Source organism: Mesoplodon bidens (assembly GCF_964165515.1).
Source record: "Mesoplodon bidens genome assembly, chromosome: 9".
NCBI classification, from domain to species: domain Eukaryota; kingdom Metazoa; phylum Chordata; class Mammalia; order Artiodactyla; family Ziphiidae; genus Mesoplodon; species Mesoplodon bidens.
In genome coordinates, this window is record NC_138166.1 from 95,582,802 (window position 1) to 95,598,149 (window position 15,348).

The following is a 15,348-nucleotide window of genomic DNA, read 5'->3' on the forward strand; positions in this document are numbered from 1 at the left end:
GGGAAGCCCCATTACTCAATTTTTAATAAGTAGTTTGTAGCACTTGACGTCCTTCTGTGAGTAGCTTTTTTCCCCAAAAAATTGGTCCTTAGCGGCACCAAGCGGCCAAGTTTCCTTTTCTGTGTGGTATGAGACAAATGGAAAGGCAGCCTGTACTGTGACCTGAAAAGCTTGTAAACATCTTACTACTTCTTTTCCCCAGTGGGAGGTCACTAATTTACACATGTCCCAAAGCATTAGGCTGGAGAAGCCTACCCAAATCTTGAATGGGTTACCGCTAGTTATAAGGCTACTAATCTTTGTGCCTCTTTCTTACAAGAGCTAGTGTAAATGAGAGAAAGGTAATGTTTATTTTGGGAGAATATTTCTCTGTGGTCTGGATGGCCCCAAAGGTATATTTTGGGAAGCCTCTTGGGCTTGTTCTAATAATCATTTATTTTATGAAAGTCATAAATTTAGTAAAAAGTGTTAACTAAAACTTCATATGTGTAATTGATAACGGCAATAACTCTTTTGTATGCCAAGAATCTAAATCCATTTTAACAACATTACGAGCTAAAGAGTAGATGAATTTGTTTCCATTCCAGTTGAAGCAAATTGATTTGGGTGGGTTTTTTATGGATATTAAAAATGAAGAGCATATTGACCATCTGTTTCTTCATGGGAAGAGTCACATGAATATGTCTTTTAAATTAAAACTAAGACAGAAACAGTTTGCCTCTGGGAATAATTACACTGTTACAATTGATGGTCAGGAGCTGTAAGGTTTTCTAGGTGGCCATAAGGGGGAGACAAAGAGCAACATAGGCGACCAGGGAATGTACAATGCCAGAGATTTAGTCAAGATAGAAGATCACTTTAATTCCCTTTAGAAGTGCTTGTTATTTTATTTCAACAATATTTGCCACAAGTATGAGGTGTTGTGGTTCCATTTAGTGTGGCCAACCACTAATGCTTTAATTTGTTGAAATTGTCCATTCTTCTAATAAGTTGGTGGCTATCTTGTGCTCAGGGGATAAGATAGAGGTATAGTCCTTTTTAATCTCCTTTAAAACTTTAAAGTAGCCATTAATACTTCCCCTGAAGTATCCTATGGTGATTTCTTTCCTTTGAAAATTATCCAATTTGCTAGAAATTTCGGTATTTCAGATATTCGATCTAGTAACCTATAAGAATGCATGGGCTCCTTTGTCTAATACCAGTCTTACACATGAGGATGGAAGTTTGGGTGTCCTTAAGAATGAGCAAAGGACACTTGGATACAAGCCCTGAGGTTAAGACAAGCTTCCTCTAGGACTCCGCGAAGTTGTTATTTGAAGTATAGGATCTTTAAAACCTTTCAGACTTGGTAGGGCAGGGTCTTGGTATTGAGGGATGTGTGCCTTGGATGCATGCCCCTTATGGTTAAATAATTCCTGTTTGAGTAACTAGAAATAATCTGTTTGGTTTTTAGTAGTTTTTATGTGGTCATTTTGTGATACAGTAGCCATACACATAGTTCCATGCAAGTAGAGCTGCAGGTTGTGGCAGACCCATAATATAATATACAGTAGTATATAGTATGCTGGCTAAAGTGTGGGTCCTGAGTCCAACTTCCAGGGACGGAAATGTGGTTTCACCACTTGCTACCCCTGTATCTCTGCTTCTTTCTCTGAAAAATGGAGACAGTCATAGTACTTATTCCATAGGACTGTTGTGAGGATAAACAAATAAAAAGCACTTATAACAGTTCCTGGCAAATGGCATTTATTGATGATTCACCAGACCTGCATAGACATCCTTCGGAGCAAGTTTGCTCTGGAATACAGAATACTCTGAGAGTGTTGCAGTTACACGCAATTAATTCTGAACTTAGAAACAAGCGGCAGAGCCACAGTCTCTCTGTAAGAGGGAGAAGGGCTCCAACTTCCACTACAGAGAATGTGGAGAAAAGTCAGGTTTTGTCTTTGTCTCTGTGGCAACCTCTTAAACCCAGCATTATCCATTCATTTACTCACCCCTAGCATCATGGGTAAGAACACCAGTTCTGGAGTTGAATTGCCTGGGTTCAAATCCTTTCTCTACCTATAGGGAAGCTAATCACTGAGACAACCAGAAAATCAGGTACCAATATTTTCTTAAAGGTTAAATTTTATATTTAATAAAAATTCAATAGTGAACATGGCATAAGTCAGAACTTTGTTGAACTTCCATTTTCTCGGTGAATTTGTGTCTAAATTGAAAATCATTCTTGGAGAAAAGCTCTACAATTTTTTCATTGCTGTGGGCTTCAGTCAAGCCCCAACTCTTCCTCTTATTAGCTTTGTGACTTCAGAAGCTATTTAATATCCTTAAGTGTTCATTTTCTCATCTATGAAATGGGATAATAATATCCGTAAGATAACTCATAGGAAATACCTCACACAATGTCTGGGACATAAAGACTGTTCATTATGTGTTAGGTGTCTTTACTGTTCTTTCAGTTAACAAATATTTACTGAGTACTTTTCATGTGAAAAGCACCTGACGAAGGACACTAGTGAAATAAAAGGAAATTATCCTAGAATTGGGAGAAGGATGTGCTGATGGGATTCAGAAAAAGACATTCCCTAGGGTAGTTCTCCACCTGAGGAGTCTCTCTATTCTCAACAAAGCTAATGGAATGATATTGAAAACAACAAAAATATGGTTTAAAAGCAAGCTAGAGGAAAATGGGTAGATGTACACCCCATTAATCCTGAGGATGCATCTCTAATTGGAATGCCACCCAGCCAAAGAGCCGGGATGGGTTGGAATGAGATCATGAGAAAGCTTGGGGCTGCTGGTTTGTGGGGTAATAAGTGAGTGTGGGTTAGTTCGGTCAGCTGCACTCAGGAATCCTGTTCCACCGGAGCCTGTCCTGGCCATGGCCCTCTCAGCACAGTAGCTGTTGATAACTGACAGTGCCTTGATTCCAAGGTGACCAGAGGAGTCAGACACCTGTTTTGTGCTAAGAACCAATGGGCTTATGGAGTTGGTAGGGCTGCTGGAATGATTTTTTCCTTTGGTTGAAGCAAATGTACTCGAAGATGAAACTAACCAAGAAGACCAAACCCCAATAGCTTTGTAACCTCCAGTTTGAGTCCATACCACATTCTTGGGGTTAGGTTATACCCTAGAATCTTTCCAGAGGCAGAAGAAAGGACACATAGGATGGGCTAGGATCTTGAGGACTGTCATTGATACCATGTCTGGGAACAACACTGGTGTTCACTAAATACTCTCACACAAGGACTGAATGCTAACCCTCAAGGAGGTTGACTCTGAAGGGAGATTCAGTTTTCAGGTTGTCCACACGGAAGTGGGCAGACAGGCTACTATGGGGCCTGGTGAAAGCTGAAGAGCTCCCTTATATGCGTATGCAGGTTGTGTTCAAAGACGTTCACCATCATCAAACAGTAGATTTTTGTCCCATGTCATGGATAAGAATCCAGATGCAGACAGAGTTTAGTGATTTTCCATAGAACCAAAGCTGGTTCAGGGCTCGCTCCAGTATACCAGCCTGTCTCTCTTGCTGTTAGAAAGCTTCTCAAAGCAGAGGTTAAGAGCTTTGTTCAGGGCTGGCTCGGGTGAGGGAGTGATATCAGATTATAATGGAATCCATGGTCTTTAGAACTACTGGTCATAAATAGAAGTGAAGAGCCTGCAGAAACTCAAGATGCCAATATGAAACATCCTCTTCTGGAGGATGAGGATGGTGAAGCAAGTCTCTTGATGAGAGCAAGAGTACAAGCAGAGAAACAATAAAAGAAGCATAGCAACTTGAGAAAGTTGGTCTCATTTTGTCTTAGGACCTTAAGGGCCTTCCTGAGGACAGGTAGGAAGTAGGATTCAGGCTCATGGTACACTAGGCAAGAAAGAGGGTGGCAGAGTTGGTGAGTGATCACCCCCCGTTCCGCACACACACCCCTTGGTGCACATCTTTTAGTCCTCAGTCTGGATGTACATCTGCATGGGGTTTTCCTGCCACTCAGGCAGACAGGCCAGGCTTGCAGCCACTTCCTTCTGGACAGGCCAGCCCCAGGCCTCAAAGAAAGGAGCCAGATTCTTCTGTACCCTTTCAGAGAACTTCTTCACCCACAGGTTCATCTTGCCAGTGTTGTCTTTGGGGATGTTAGAGAGAGTCTGGTACTCAGCAAAGAGCTGGGTGAATGGCTCCCATCCAAAGGCCTCCTGGAGCTGGAAGAGAAGGAAGGGGCAGGATGAGGTACAAGTTTGTGAAAATACCTGCAACATGCGTGTTCGTGAGTGCATCTCATTTCTGGTGATTTCTTCCCCTTAATCATTCCCTAGCTTCACTTCTTTGCTTGCCCTTATCTCCCCATCTCAACCCTGCACATAAACACAGTCTTGTTGGCTCATTCCACTTCTTGGCCACAAACCCTGTACCCCCTGAATGTAGTAGGGGACTACATGAGGACCCTAATGGCTGAAAAGAGGTAAATACTCAATAAATGACAGTTATCATTATTATCTCTATTTTAAAGAATTATATCCCCAGTTCCTAAGTGTTTTCCCAGGCATCAGACAGGTTTGAGCCCGACTGAGATGGGGATTGGGAGCCAAAATCTGGGAACTTCCGACACCTTCCAGACATAATAAAACCCTTGTTTTTTTTCTCTTTTTCAGCCATCTCAGAGCTGTGACTATTTTCAAGGCTACTGTTTTTCTCTGTGGAACACTGCCTTTGGGGCAAAACAAGGAAGAAGCAGGTATGTCACAAGGGGCTCAAAATGAGAGTGACTCATACTTTATAGGGAACAGCCCACCTGAAAGCCATGGGCAGGAGACTCTTACTTGCCAAGATTATAGAGATTTAGAATTAGCAGGAATCTTGAGGTTTCCGAGACCACCCCCTTTTATGGAGGAGAATCCTCTGACTCTGAGGTGTAAAAGCCTGAGGACAGATGGCATTTGGATCAGCCTCCCTCTGGTCTCACTGTTGTGATCTCACTGCTTATCTGCTCTCACCGCTTGGCCTTTCACAATCGTCCTGTTCATCTCTCTTAATTAATAATCAACAAATTAAATATTTATCACACATACAACATTAAAAAATATCTGCAATGAGGGCCTCCCTGGTGGTATTTCACTAGGCAAAATGATGAAGGCTCTTGTTTTTCTGGAGGTCACTGGTCAGTGGGAGAGACAGACGTGTAAGTAAACAAATTACAAAAAAAGTTGGCTTGTCAAGGAGATGATGTCGGGAGAAGAGGACAAGAGAGCTGAATTTTGACAGGTGACTTGACAGGTAACAGACAAGGTGTTCAAGCACGTTTCAGCTGCAGGAAGGAAATGTGAGGAGGTATAGAAACGAAAACAGCAAGATGTGTTCATAGTGGGAAGCAGCTCGGTAAACTGCAGGATAATTATGGAGATGGGAGATTGGGAGATGGAGCCGGAGGTGTTGGCCAAAGCCTGATGATAAAGGGCCTTCTGCACCCAGCTAAGCAGCTTCCATTTTATTCTGTGTGCGAAGGAGAACACTTGACGAGCTTAAACATGGAATATTCAGATTATTTTGGAAGTGGCGTGGAAGATGGATTATAGGTGGTTGAAGCAAGATGCTGGAAAAACTGAGGAGGCTTTTAAAACAGAAGAGGATACTGAGGATCTATGCTAAGGCAACAGCAGGAGGAATGATGGGGAGCAGACCTCCCACAGGTGAAGAAAACAGAAGGTATCTCTCTGTCCTGGGACCAAGTCTCAGACTCCAAGGTGAGGGGTCTCCCCAAAGCTTTTGCAAAATGATATTCATGGTGAGTGGGTCAGTAGGTAGGGTGGAATTAGGGCTTTGCCTTACACTTCAGTGGCAACTACCATGTAAGGTCTCTTTCCCTATAGACCCTCAGACTGGCTCTAGAAGAATCCTGAGCTGATGCTACACAGTTTTCTCACTGACTGGGGCTGTCTCACACTCACTCTTCAGAAAATGAGTGAAAAAAAAAAGAGAGGGTTCAGAAGTGCAAAAGCCTGGGCTTGTCATTAGCTCCTGATTTTAGGTTCTGGGTCCATCATTTAAATGTGTGACATTGGACAGGATGCTTAAACTCTCTAACTCAGTATGTGCCTGTAAAAAGTGGGCAATACCCACTATCTAAAGAGTCATGGTAGACAGTATAGGAGATCTGATATGGGGAGTGGCTTTGACAACTTGAAAATATAAAAATTCAAAGCAGGATGGGGAGGGGAAAGGGATTTATGCTTATTTCATAGGAAATCGACTCACTTTGGGACTTTGGTGTTCTTTTATTGGGTTGGTTATTTACTTATTCATTCTAAAGACATTTTGGGTTCAAATGGGTGATGGAAATATGAGAATCTCGTTGACAGATTTACCTCCTAAGAGGCCTTCTTGTAATGCAATTGCCCCTAACACATCACTGTAATTATGAAGGGATGCGACACTCACTTGACCCATAAAACTAAGGTGAGGGAAAACAAAGCAAAGCAAAACAATCACCATTTCTGAGGCACCTACTAGGGGACAAAGGACAAATGAGTGAGTGGGAGAGCTGTGACTCAGTCTTGGGAGTGTCTTACTCAGAGCTTCTGCTCTTGACCGATATACCCAGAGACTACATTCTCTACTTATTTTCTTTTCAAGTATTTTTTATTTCCTCTTACATATCATCACAAAACCACAGTATGTGAGTGGGACAGGCATCATTATCTCCATCTTAGAGATGTATGACCTGAGAAGCACCGCCATGCAGCTAGGGGAGGTGGTGGGCCCAGGCTGATGGGGGTGGTGAAGGAGTTGGAGAGCTCCTGGGATCCAGGATGCTACACGACTGAGGGTCTAGTGGCCCCCATCTCCCTGAATTTCTGTTCAGTACCTTTAGATACGTTTCCAGAGCTGTCCACACATTCCAGTCATTCAGGGGCGCTCCCTTTCCCAGGTGTGTTTTGATCCTTTTCTCTCGTTCTGGAGGGCTCAGAGCTGGGTGGGCCTGAGCCCTGGGGATGTGCAGGACCGTCTCGTGCACATAGACTGACCAGAGGTTACAGGTGGCCTCGGTGGTGTGTGGGGGGAACTCCCACCCGTGCCGCTGCTGGTTGTGGCCCAGCTCGTGGATGGCTCCCCACAGACCTCTGCTTCTCATGCCCATCTCACTGATGAGCTCCTGCACTGACTGCAGGTGGCACATGATAGGGTATCCTGAGTGCATCCAGCCTGGGAACGCGAAAGGAAGAGTGAGGCATGGTGGGCGTGGTCCTCCCAAACCCATCTCCCTTCATTCCTCTCCATGGTGTAACTTTTTCTCGCCATCCTGGCTGCCACCGTAATTCCAGCATCTCCATGCTGATTGGAAAGCAGATGCTTTCTTCGACTTGGTCTGAAGAGTCCCTACCCTTCTTCCCAGCCTCCACAATGGAGTTATGCCTCTCCTTCTCTCTGGCCCCCCAAATATTAACACTTTATATAGTCATTCTCACTATAATTCACTGCTTCCTTTTGTGTGGGTTTTCTTTGCATGTGAGTCTGCAACATTAGGTCCTGTGTCTGAATTTGAGATCCCTGAGGCTAGGGCAGTGCCATTCCGTCTCCTGTGTAAACTACTGTTGGCCAGATTTATACTTTTTAACAGTGAAAATCTTGTGTTTTTTTGAAGATTAGAAAACAGGTCCAGAGGAATTTTCCACATGTTGGAACCAGATTTATGGGGTTTTTTTTTGTTTGTTTTTAAGATGGACTTCTTTCCTCTAAACCACTGAATACTTAACATAAACCTCTTTACTCTCTCTTTTCATTGCCAACTCTGACTTACGTTTGAAGGAGATATTTCTGTTTTAAACTCTCCTTCAAACAATGCTCACTGCCATCTTGAACTCCTAGTACCAGTTTTTCTGAGACTATTCTCCCTCCTGTGAAATCTTACGCTTTAGATGAACATGATTTACCTTTTCACATGTAAACATCTTTTCATCTCCATAAAAGTCCATGTCTTGAACGTCTTTTTTTTCCCTTACTTTACTGGTAAAATTATGCCTTACACATATTAGATGTTTAAAAAAGGCAAAATAGATGTCAGCAGAAGGAAGGAAATAACAAAGATCAGACAGGAAATAAATAGAGATTAAAAAAACAATAGAGGGCTTCCCTGGTGGCGCAGTGGTTGAGAGTCCGCCTGCCGATGCAGGGGACACGGGTTCGTGCCCCGGTCTGGGAAGATCCCACGTGCCGCGGAGCGGCTGGGCCCGTGAGCCATGGCTGTTGAGCCTGTGCGTCCGGAGCCTGTGCTCCGCAACGGGAGAGGCCACAACAGTGAGAGGCCCATGTAACGCAAAAAAAAAAAAAAAAAAAAAAAAAAAAAACAATAGAAAAGATCAATAAAACCAATAGCTGGTTTTTTGAAAGGATAAACAAAATCAACAAACCCTGGCCAGGCTCACAAGAAGAAAAGAGAGGGGACTCAAATAAACAAAATATGAATGAAAGAGGAGAAATAACAACTGATACCACAGAGATACAAAAAATCACAAGAGAATACTATGAACAGTTATATGCCAACAAATTGGACAACCTAGAAGAAATGGATGAGTTTCTAGAAACACACAGCCTGCCCAAATTGAGTCAAGAAAAAACAGATAATTTGAACAGACCAATTGCTAGAAGTGAAATAGAACCTGTAATTTAAAAAACTCCCTACAAACAAAAGTCCAGGACTGGACGGCTTCACAGGGAAATTCTACCAAACATACGAAGCAGAACTTATACCAATCCTTCTCAAACTCTTCCAAAAGATGGAAGAGGATAGAACACTCCCAAAGCCATTCTATGAAGCCGCCATCACCTTGATACCAGAACCAGACAAAGACACTACAAAAAATAAAAAATAAAAATAAAAAACTACAGGCCATAAAAAGGCAAAATAATAAATAAATGGTGTCCACAGACTAGGAGCATCCCTCCGGAACACCCACCGGCTGAGATCTGCACATCAGCAACAATCCTCTCTGGACGGAGGAAAGGAAAGGGCTGGGCTGCCAGCCTGGCTATAGCCTGCATCATCTCATCCCAGAGGTGGAGTAAAGATTCGGGGTCCTCCAGGGCCTGGAGGTCTGCAGTTGGCACCGTCAAGATGATGTTGTCTGTTGCCAGCTCTCCCCAGGGAGCTGTGCTCTCCTGGATATGCCTCTTCCACTCCTCCAGGGATGTCTTACCTGGGAATAAAGGGCATGGAACCTGTCACCCACTTCCTCAACTTCCCTTGAGCTGAAAAACACAACTGGAACTCCAGGAGGAGGACAGTGAAGTGATGAACTACTGTCATGCGGGTCTATGTGCTGTGAAGTGAAGGACAGGCCCCCAGACCCTTCCCTCTGTTCTGCCCGGAAGTCCCCATGGACACAGGGTGTCCCTCATCTCCTGCCTCCACTGGCACCTCAAACAGTCCCTCCTCCTCCTGTCCACCAATCCTCTTCCCTCCCCTCCTTCAACCAGCCCATCAACACCGCAGCACCCCCAGCTCTCCCACTCCCCTCCACGTTCAGTCCACTCACCCAGCCTGTAATATGGGGCAGGCACAGCCCTCTTGATGGTGACGGACACGGGGCCCAGTTTACTGCCCTTGGGCACGATGACATAGAGAAGGCCACCCCAGAGGCAGGAGACTGACCGTTTGGTCCTATCCATGCAGCACTGGTGAGTCACCACAGGGGCTCGAGACAGCTTGCTGGCACTCGTCAAGTCATCGGTGTGGCAGCCAATCTGTACCTGGAGAGGCGAATCCACCATGTGTGCTGTGTGTGTGTGGTACTGTGTGGATGGAGGGTATTAAAAAACTCTAGCTTCCCCTTTCTATGAGCAGTGCATGCAAACCTGTGAGCTTTTAGCACTCCAAAGATCATAGGGACCGAAAGGTACGCAGAATCATTTTCCTAGGGATTTAAGCAGCTCCACAGTGGACCACCATCAGGCAGACCAGGCATAACCCCGAGGCTGATACTGACTAGGGTCCCGTGGTGCCTCTGTACCAGGCAGAACCTGGGCTCTCGCTCCAGGGTTCAAGCCCCTGAGATGATTCCGATGCTGGGAATGAGGCAGAGGGAATCTTCACCTGCCCTTTGTGCACAGACAGGAGGCCCATCCAGAGGCAGTGGGATATGGGGTGACGGGGGAGAACTGGTTCTCTCTTCCCCCTTTGTCTCAGCCTCCCCTCCTGGTCAGGTAGATTGAGTGCATTTTGTCTGGAGTCCTGTGACTGCTTTTCTTAGGTTTAATGTAAGTGAGCTCGAGAAAGGAGACTAACCCAAAAGAAACCCTTACTATGGTAGGAAGTGACCCTCAAAATGGAGGCAGGAAGAATTTTAATTCTGCACGATGGCCTGTTTTTGTGAGTGATGGGGTTAAGTACACCCTTCAGCGATCAAGGTGAAGAGGTAAAACCCAGAAAGGCCGTGTTGGAGAAATGAGTGAGGTTCCGAATATGTAACAGGTGCTCCTTCCCCTCATACCCCTGTCGGGAGGTGGGAACCTGAGGGCTTGTGTTTGAGGACTGGATCTGATGTTAGGAGCTCTGGCATCTTCAGTCGCTCCCTTAGGCTCCCTGAAACTTAGCTGTTTCATCTGTGAAATCTGTAACGTGGGCAGAACAATGCCTTCCTGCACTCCTGGAAGAAGTGCCGCGAGCTGGATGAGAATGAAGCTCTGTGGCTGTGAGATGTGGCAGTGGTGTTCTGGCCTTACCTTCAGTCCAGCAAAGACTGCAGCTTCAGACAAGGAGACTTCTGCATTTTGTCCATTTGGGAGGTAGAGCCCGGTACTCACCCAGGAATCACCGCTGCCTGACAAAAGCCATAGGAAAGGCTGAGTTATTTCCCGACCTGACTCCACCCCACCTGGAACCTCACAGCCCTTCCCAGAGGTGCAGCCCTGCCCTGCGCACCTCATCTCATCCATGCTTCTTGCATGCATCCCACCTAATCCCTGAGCAGAACCCCAACCCCCGTCTCCTGAGAAGTACCTGTTAGAGAATGGAGCTGGCCCACCTGAGCTACAGCACCTGCAATGTCCTGCAAAGCTCGCTAGCCCCACTTTCCCCCAGGTCCCTCATTCTGTACCTGGGTTGTTTCCATCAATCTCCACTGTGACGGCGTGTTCTGAGGGGTACGAACTGGAGCTGCAAGACCAGGTTCCAAGCCCCTGTGCCAGCTGAGAGCAGTCTGTGCCGGAGTGTGCCAGCTCCGTGGCCAGGCAGAGCAGTGCAGCCTCATAGGAGTCACTGGCAACTGGCTTTTCCCTGCTCACAGCTGGGAGGCCCGACAGACGCAGCATCTTCCTCAGGAGCCGGTGCAAGGAAGCATAAGCAGGGACCCCCTCTGCGGGGATCTGCAGGAAGCCTGCTCCATCTGCTCCCAGTTTTGCCAACCAGCTCTTTTCCAGGTTCCTGCCCCTGTGGTTCACGATAAGCTGGAATTCAGACAGTGCCTTGCGGAAGTGGTAGCTCTGCTTCTCAGGGGTAGGGACAGGGAAACAGCCTGGGTTCAGAGTCCGAGCTAGGATGCTGAGGCCAAAGCAGTTGAGTACGACATTACCAGGGAAACTAGCCAAAGTGGAGCGGCCGGGGTTCTGGGAGGCCCACCACCAAGCCTGGCCCCCGATCAGCAAGCCCCCACCCTCGGCCACATACTCCTGCAGCTGCTTAGCCTCCTTGTCACTGTAAGCCACACAGCAGTAGACACTCAAGTCAGCAGTCAGATGGGGCTCCAGACTGCATTCCAGGCCATACTCTGACAGCAGGGCACACAGATTTTTTAGACACGTGTTCACCCCAATTTTGCTCGTCTGGCCTCTGGTCAGCCAGCGCACAGCATTGAGCAAAAAGGGCCCCATCTTGGGCGTACAGAGCATGCCCTCGTGGGCAGCCAGAACCACACGGCCCCGGCCATAGCGGGCAGCTGCCAGGAAGCAGCCTAGAGAGGCATCTAAGCCCAGGGGGAAGGCCAGGGCCCCATGCACCAGCAGCTGCGAGGGAATTCCCCCTGTCTTGATGTCCAGCTTTGAGATCCCTTCCAGGAGCTCCTGCTGATCCTGCCCGAGATCCTCCCCAAACCTGGAAAAGAGACAAAGGAGAAGGAACAAAGGGGCTACAGTCAGTGAGTGAACCACTGAAATGAGCTCACTGAATAGAGCAATCTGTGTGGGTACAAAGATACACAGCTCATGCCAATCTTCTTATTCTCGCTAAGATTTGAGATTTGAATCACTCGTGTGACTCGCTTTATTGCAGTGGTCTGGAACTGAACTCGCAGAATCTCCGAAGTCTGCCTGTAACTGAACATATAAATGAATTGTTAGAAAAAATGGATCTATTACTCTTAGAGAAAGTAGTCCTAAGACATTTTTCAGAGTAACATTTCTGTAAAAGAAGGCAGTAAAAATCAAATCCCCCTCTCCACGTGCTAGCACTGATCTAGGAACATGTTACAAGTAAACTATTTAATACTACACTTGAAGATTTATACAAACTCACTCTTTTTAAAAATTGTCACTTAGGTGATTCTAATGTGCAGCGCAGAAGGACAGCCACTGCAGGCAACCTTCTCCAACTCTGAAGGCACTCCAGCCATGTGGCTGACAGGGTCTTGGTGCTCTGGCCGGGTGTCAGGCCTGAGACTCTGAGGTGGGAGAGCTGAGTTCCGGACACTGGTCCACCAGAGACCTTCTGGCCCCACGTAATATCAATCAGTGAGATGTCTCCCAGAGATCTTCATCTCAGTGCTAAGACCTAGCTCCACTCAATGACCAGCAAGCTCCAGTGCTGGACACCCCATGCCAAACAACTAGCAACAAAGGAACACAACCCCACCCATTAGCAGAGAGGCTGCCTAAAATCATACTAAGTTCACAGACACCCCAAAACACACCACTGGATGTCATTCTGCCCACCAGAAAGTCAGGATCCAGCTGCATGCATCAGAACACAGGCACCAGTCCCCTCCACCAGGAAGCCTACACAGCCACTGAACCAACCTTACCCACAGGGGGCAGACACCAAAGACAATGGGAATTACAAACATGCAGCCAGCGAAAAGGAGACCCCAAACACAGTAAGTTAAACAAAATGAGAAGACAGAAAATATGCAGCAGATGAAGGAGCAAGGTAAAAACCCACCAGACCAAACAAATGAAGAGGAAATAGGCAGTCTACCTGAAAAAGAATTCAGAGTAATGGTAATAAAGATGATCCAAAATCTTGGAAATAGCATGGAGAAAATACAAGACACATTTAACAAGGACCTAGAAGAACTAAAGAGCAAACAAACAGCGATGAACAACACAATAAATGAAATTAAAAATTCTCTAGAAGTAATCAATAGCAGAATAACTGAGGCAGAAGAATGGATAAGTGACCTGGAAGATAAAATAGTGGAAATAACTACAGCAGAGCAGAGTAAAGAAAAAAGAGTAAAAAGAATTGAGGACAGTCTCAGAGACCTCAGGGACAACATTAAATGTACCAACATTCGAATTCCAGGGGTCCCAGAAAAGAAGAGAAAAAGAAAGGGACTTAGAAAATATTTGAAAAGATTATAGTTGAAAACTTCCCAAACATGGGAAAGGAAATAATCAAGTCCAGGAAGTGCAGAGAGTCCATACAGGATAAATCCAAGTAGAAACATGCCAAGGCACATTAATCAAACTATCAAAAATTAAATACAAAGAAAAAATATTAAAAGCAGCAAGGGAAAAACAACAAATAACACACAAGGGAATCCCCATGTGGTTAACAGTTGATCTTTCAGCAGAAACTCTGCAAGCCAGAAGGGAGTGGTGGGACATATTTAAAGTGATGAAAAGGAAAAACCTACAACCAAGATTACTCTACCCAGCAAGGATTGCATTCAGATTTGATGGAGAAATTAAAACCTTTACAGACAAGCAAAAGCTAAGAGAATTCACCACCACCAAACCAGTTTTACAGCAAATGCTAAAGGAACTTCTCTAGGCAGGAAACACAAGAGAAGGAAAAGACCTACAATAACAAACACAAAACAATTAAGAAAATGGTAATAGGAACATACATATTAATAATTACCTTAAATGTAAATGGATTAAATGCTCCAACCAAAAGACCTAGACTGGCTGAATGGATACAAAACCAAGACTCATATATATGCTGTCTACAAGAGACCCACTTCAGACCTAGGGACACATACAGACTGAAAGTGAGGGGATGGAAAAAGATGTTCCATGCAAATGGAAATCAAAAGAAAGCTGGAGTAGCAATTCTCGTATCAGACAAAATAGACTTTAAAATAGAGACTATTACAAGGGACAAAGGAGGACACTACATAGTGATCAAGGGATCAATCCAAGAAGATATAACAATTGTAGATATTTATGCACCCAACATAGGAGCATCTTAATACATAAGGCAAATGCTAACAGCCATAAAAGGGGAAATTGACAGTAACACAATCATAGTAGGGGACTTTAACACCCCACTTTCACCAATGGACAGATCAACCAAAATGAAAATAAATAAGGAAACACAAGCTTTAAATGATACATTAAACAAGATGGACTTAATTGATATTTATAGGACATTCCATCCAAAAACAGCAGAATACACATTCTTCTCAAGTGCTCATGGAACATTCTCCAGGATAGATCATATTTTGGGTCACAAATCAAGCCTTGGTAAATTTAAGGAAATTGAAATCATATCAAATATCATTTCTGACCACAACGCTATGAGATTAGATATCAATTACAGGAAAAAACTGTTAAAAATACAAACAAATGGAGGCTAAACAATACGCTACTAAATAACCAAGAGATCACTGAAGAAATCAAAGAGGAAATTAAAAAATACCTAGAAACAAATGACAAAACACGACGGCCAAAAACCAATGGGATGCAGCAAAAGCAGTACTAAGAGGGAAGTTTATAGCAATACAATCCTACCTCAAGAAACAAGAAACATCTCAAATAAACAACCTAAAGCAATTAGAGAAAGAAGACCAAAAACAGAAAAATCCCCCAAAGTTAGCAGAAGGAAAAAAATCATAAAGATCAGACCAGAAATAAATGAAAAAGAAATGAAGGAATGATAGCAAAGACAAATAAAACTAAAAGCTGGTTCTTTGAGAAGATAAACAAAATTGATAAACCATTAGCCAGACTCATCAAGAAAAAAGGGAGAAGACTCAAATCAATAGAATTAGAAATGAAAAAGGAGAAGTAACAACTGACACTGCAGAAATACAAAGGATCATGAGAGATTACTACAAGCAACTCTATGCCAATAAAATGGACAACCTGGAAGAAATGGACAGTTTCTTAGAAAAGCACAACCTTCCGAGACTGAACCAGGAAGA

At 44.6% G+C, this 15,348-nt stretch overlaps 1 protein-coding gene across 3 annotated transcripts in view; it reads right to left on the minus strand.

The window, feature by feature from the left end:
* Positions 1 to 1,729: 1,729 nt before the first annotated feature.
* Positions 1,730 to 15,348, minus strand: part of TCAF2 (TRPM8 channel associated factor 2) — a 29,909-nt gene continuing 16,290 nt past the window's right edge. For 2 of the 3 annotated variants that reach the window (XM_081244714.1, XM_081244715.1), the window contains exons 3-8: positions 11,086 to 12,077; positions 10,712 to 10,809; positions 9,526 to 9,739; positions 8,947 to 9,186; positions 6,858 to 7,195; positions 1,730 to 4,197 (exon numbers count right to left, since the gene is read on the minus strand). In XM_081244714.1, coding sequence (XP_081100840.1) covers positions 3,943 to 4,197; positions 6,858 to 7,195; positions 8,947 to 9,186; positions 9,526 to 9,739; positions 10,712 to 10,809; positions 11,086 to 12,077 — 2,137 coding nt within the window. In that variant the 3' untranslated portion in view covers positions 1,730 to 3,942. The remainder of the gene's footprint in view (positions 4,198 to 6,857; positions 7,196 to 8,946; positions 9,187 to 9,525; positions 9,740 to 10,711; positions 10,810 to 11,085; positions 12,078 to 15,348) is intronic. The other variant, XM_081244716.1, reaches the window with a different exon arrangement.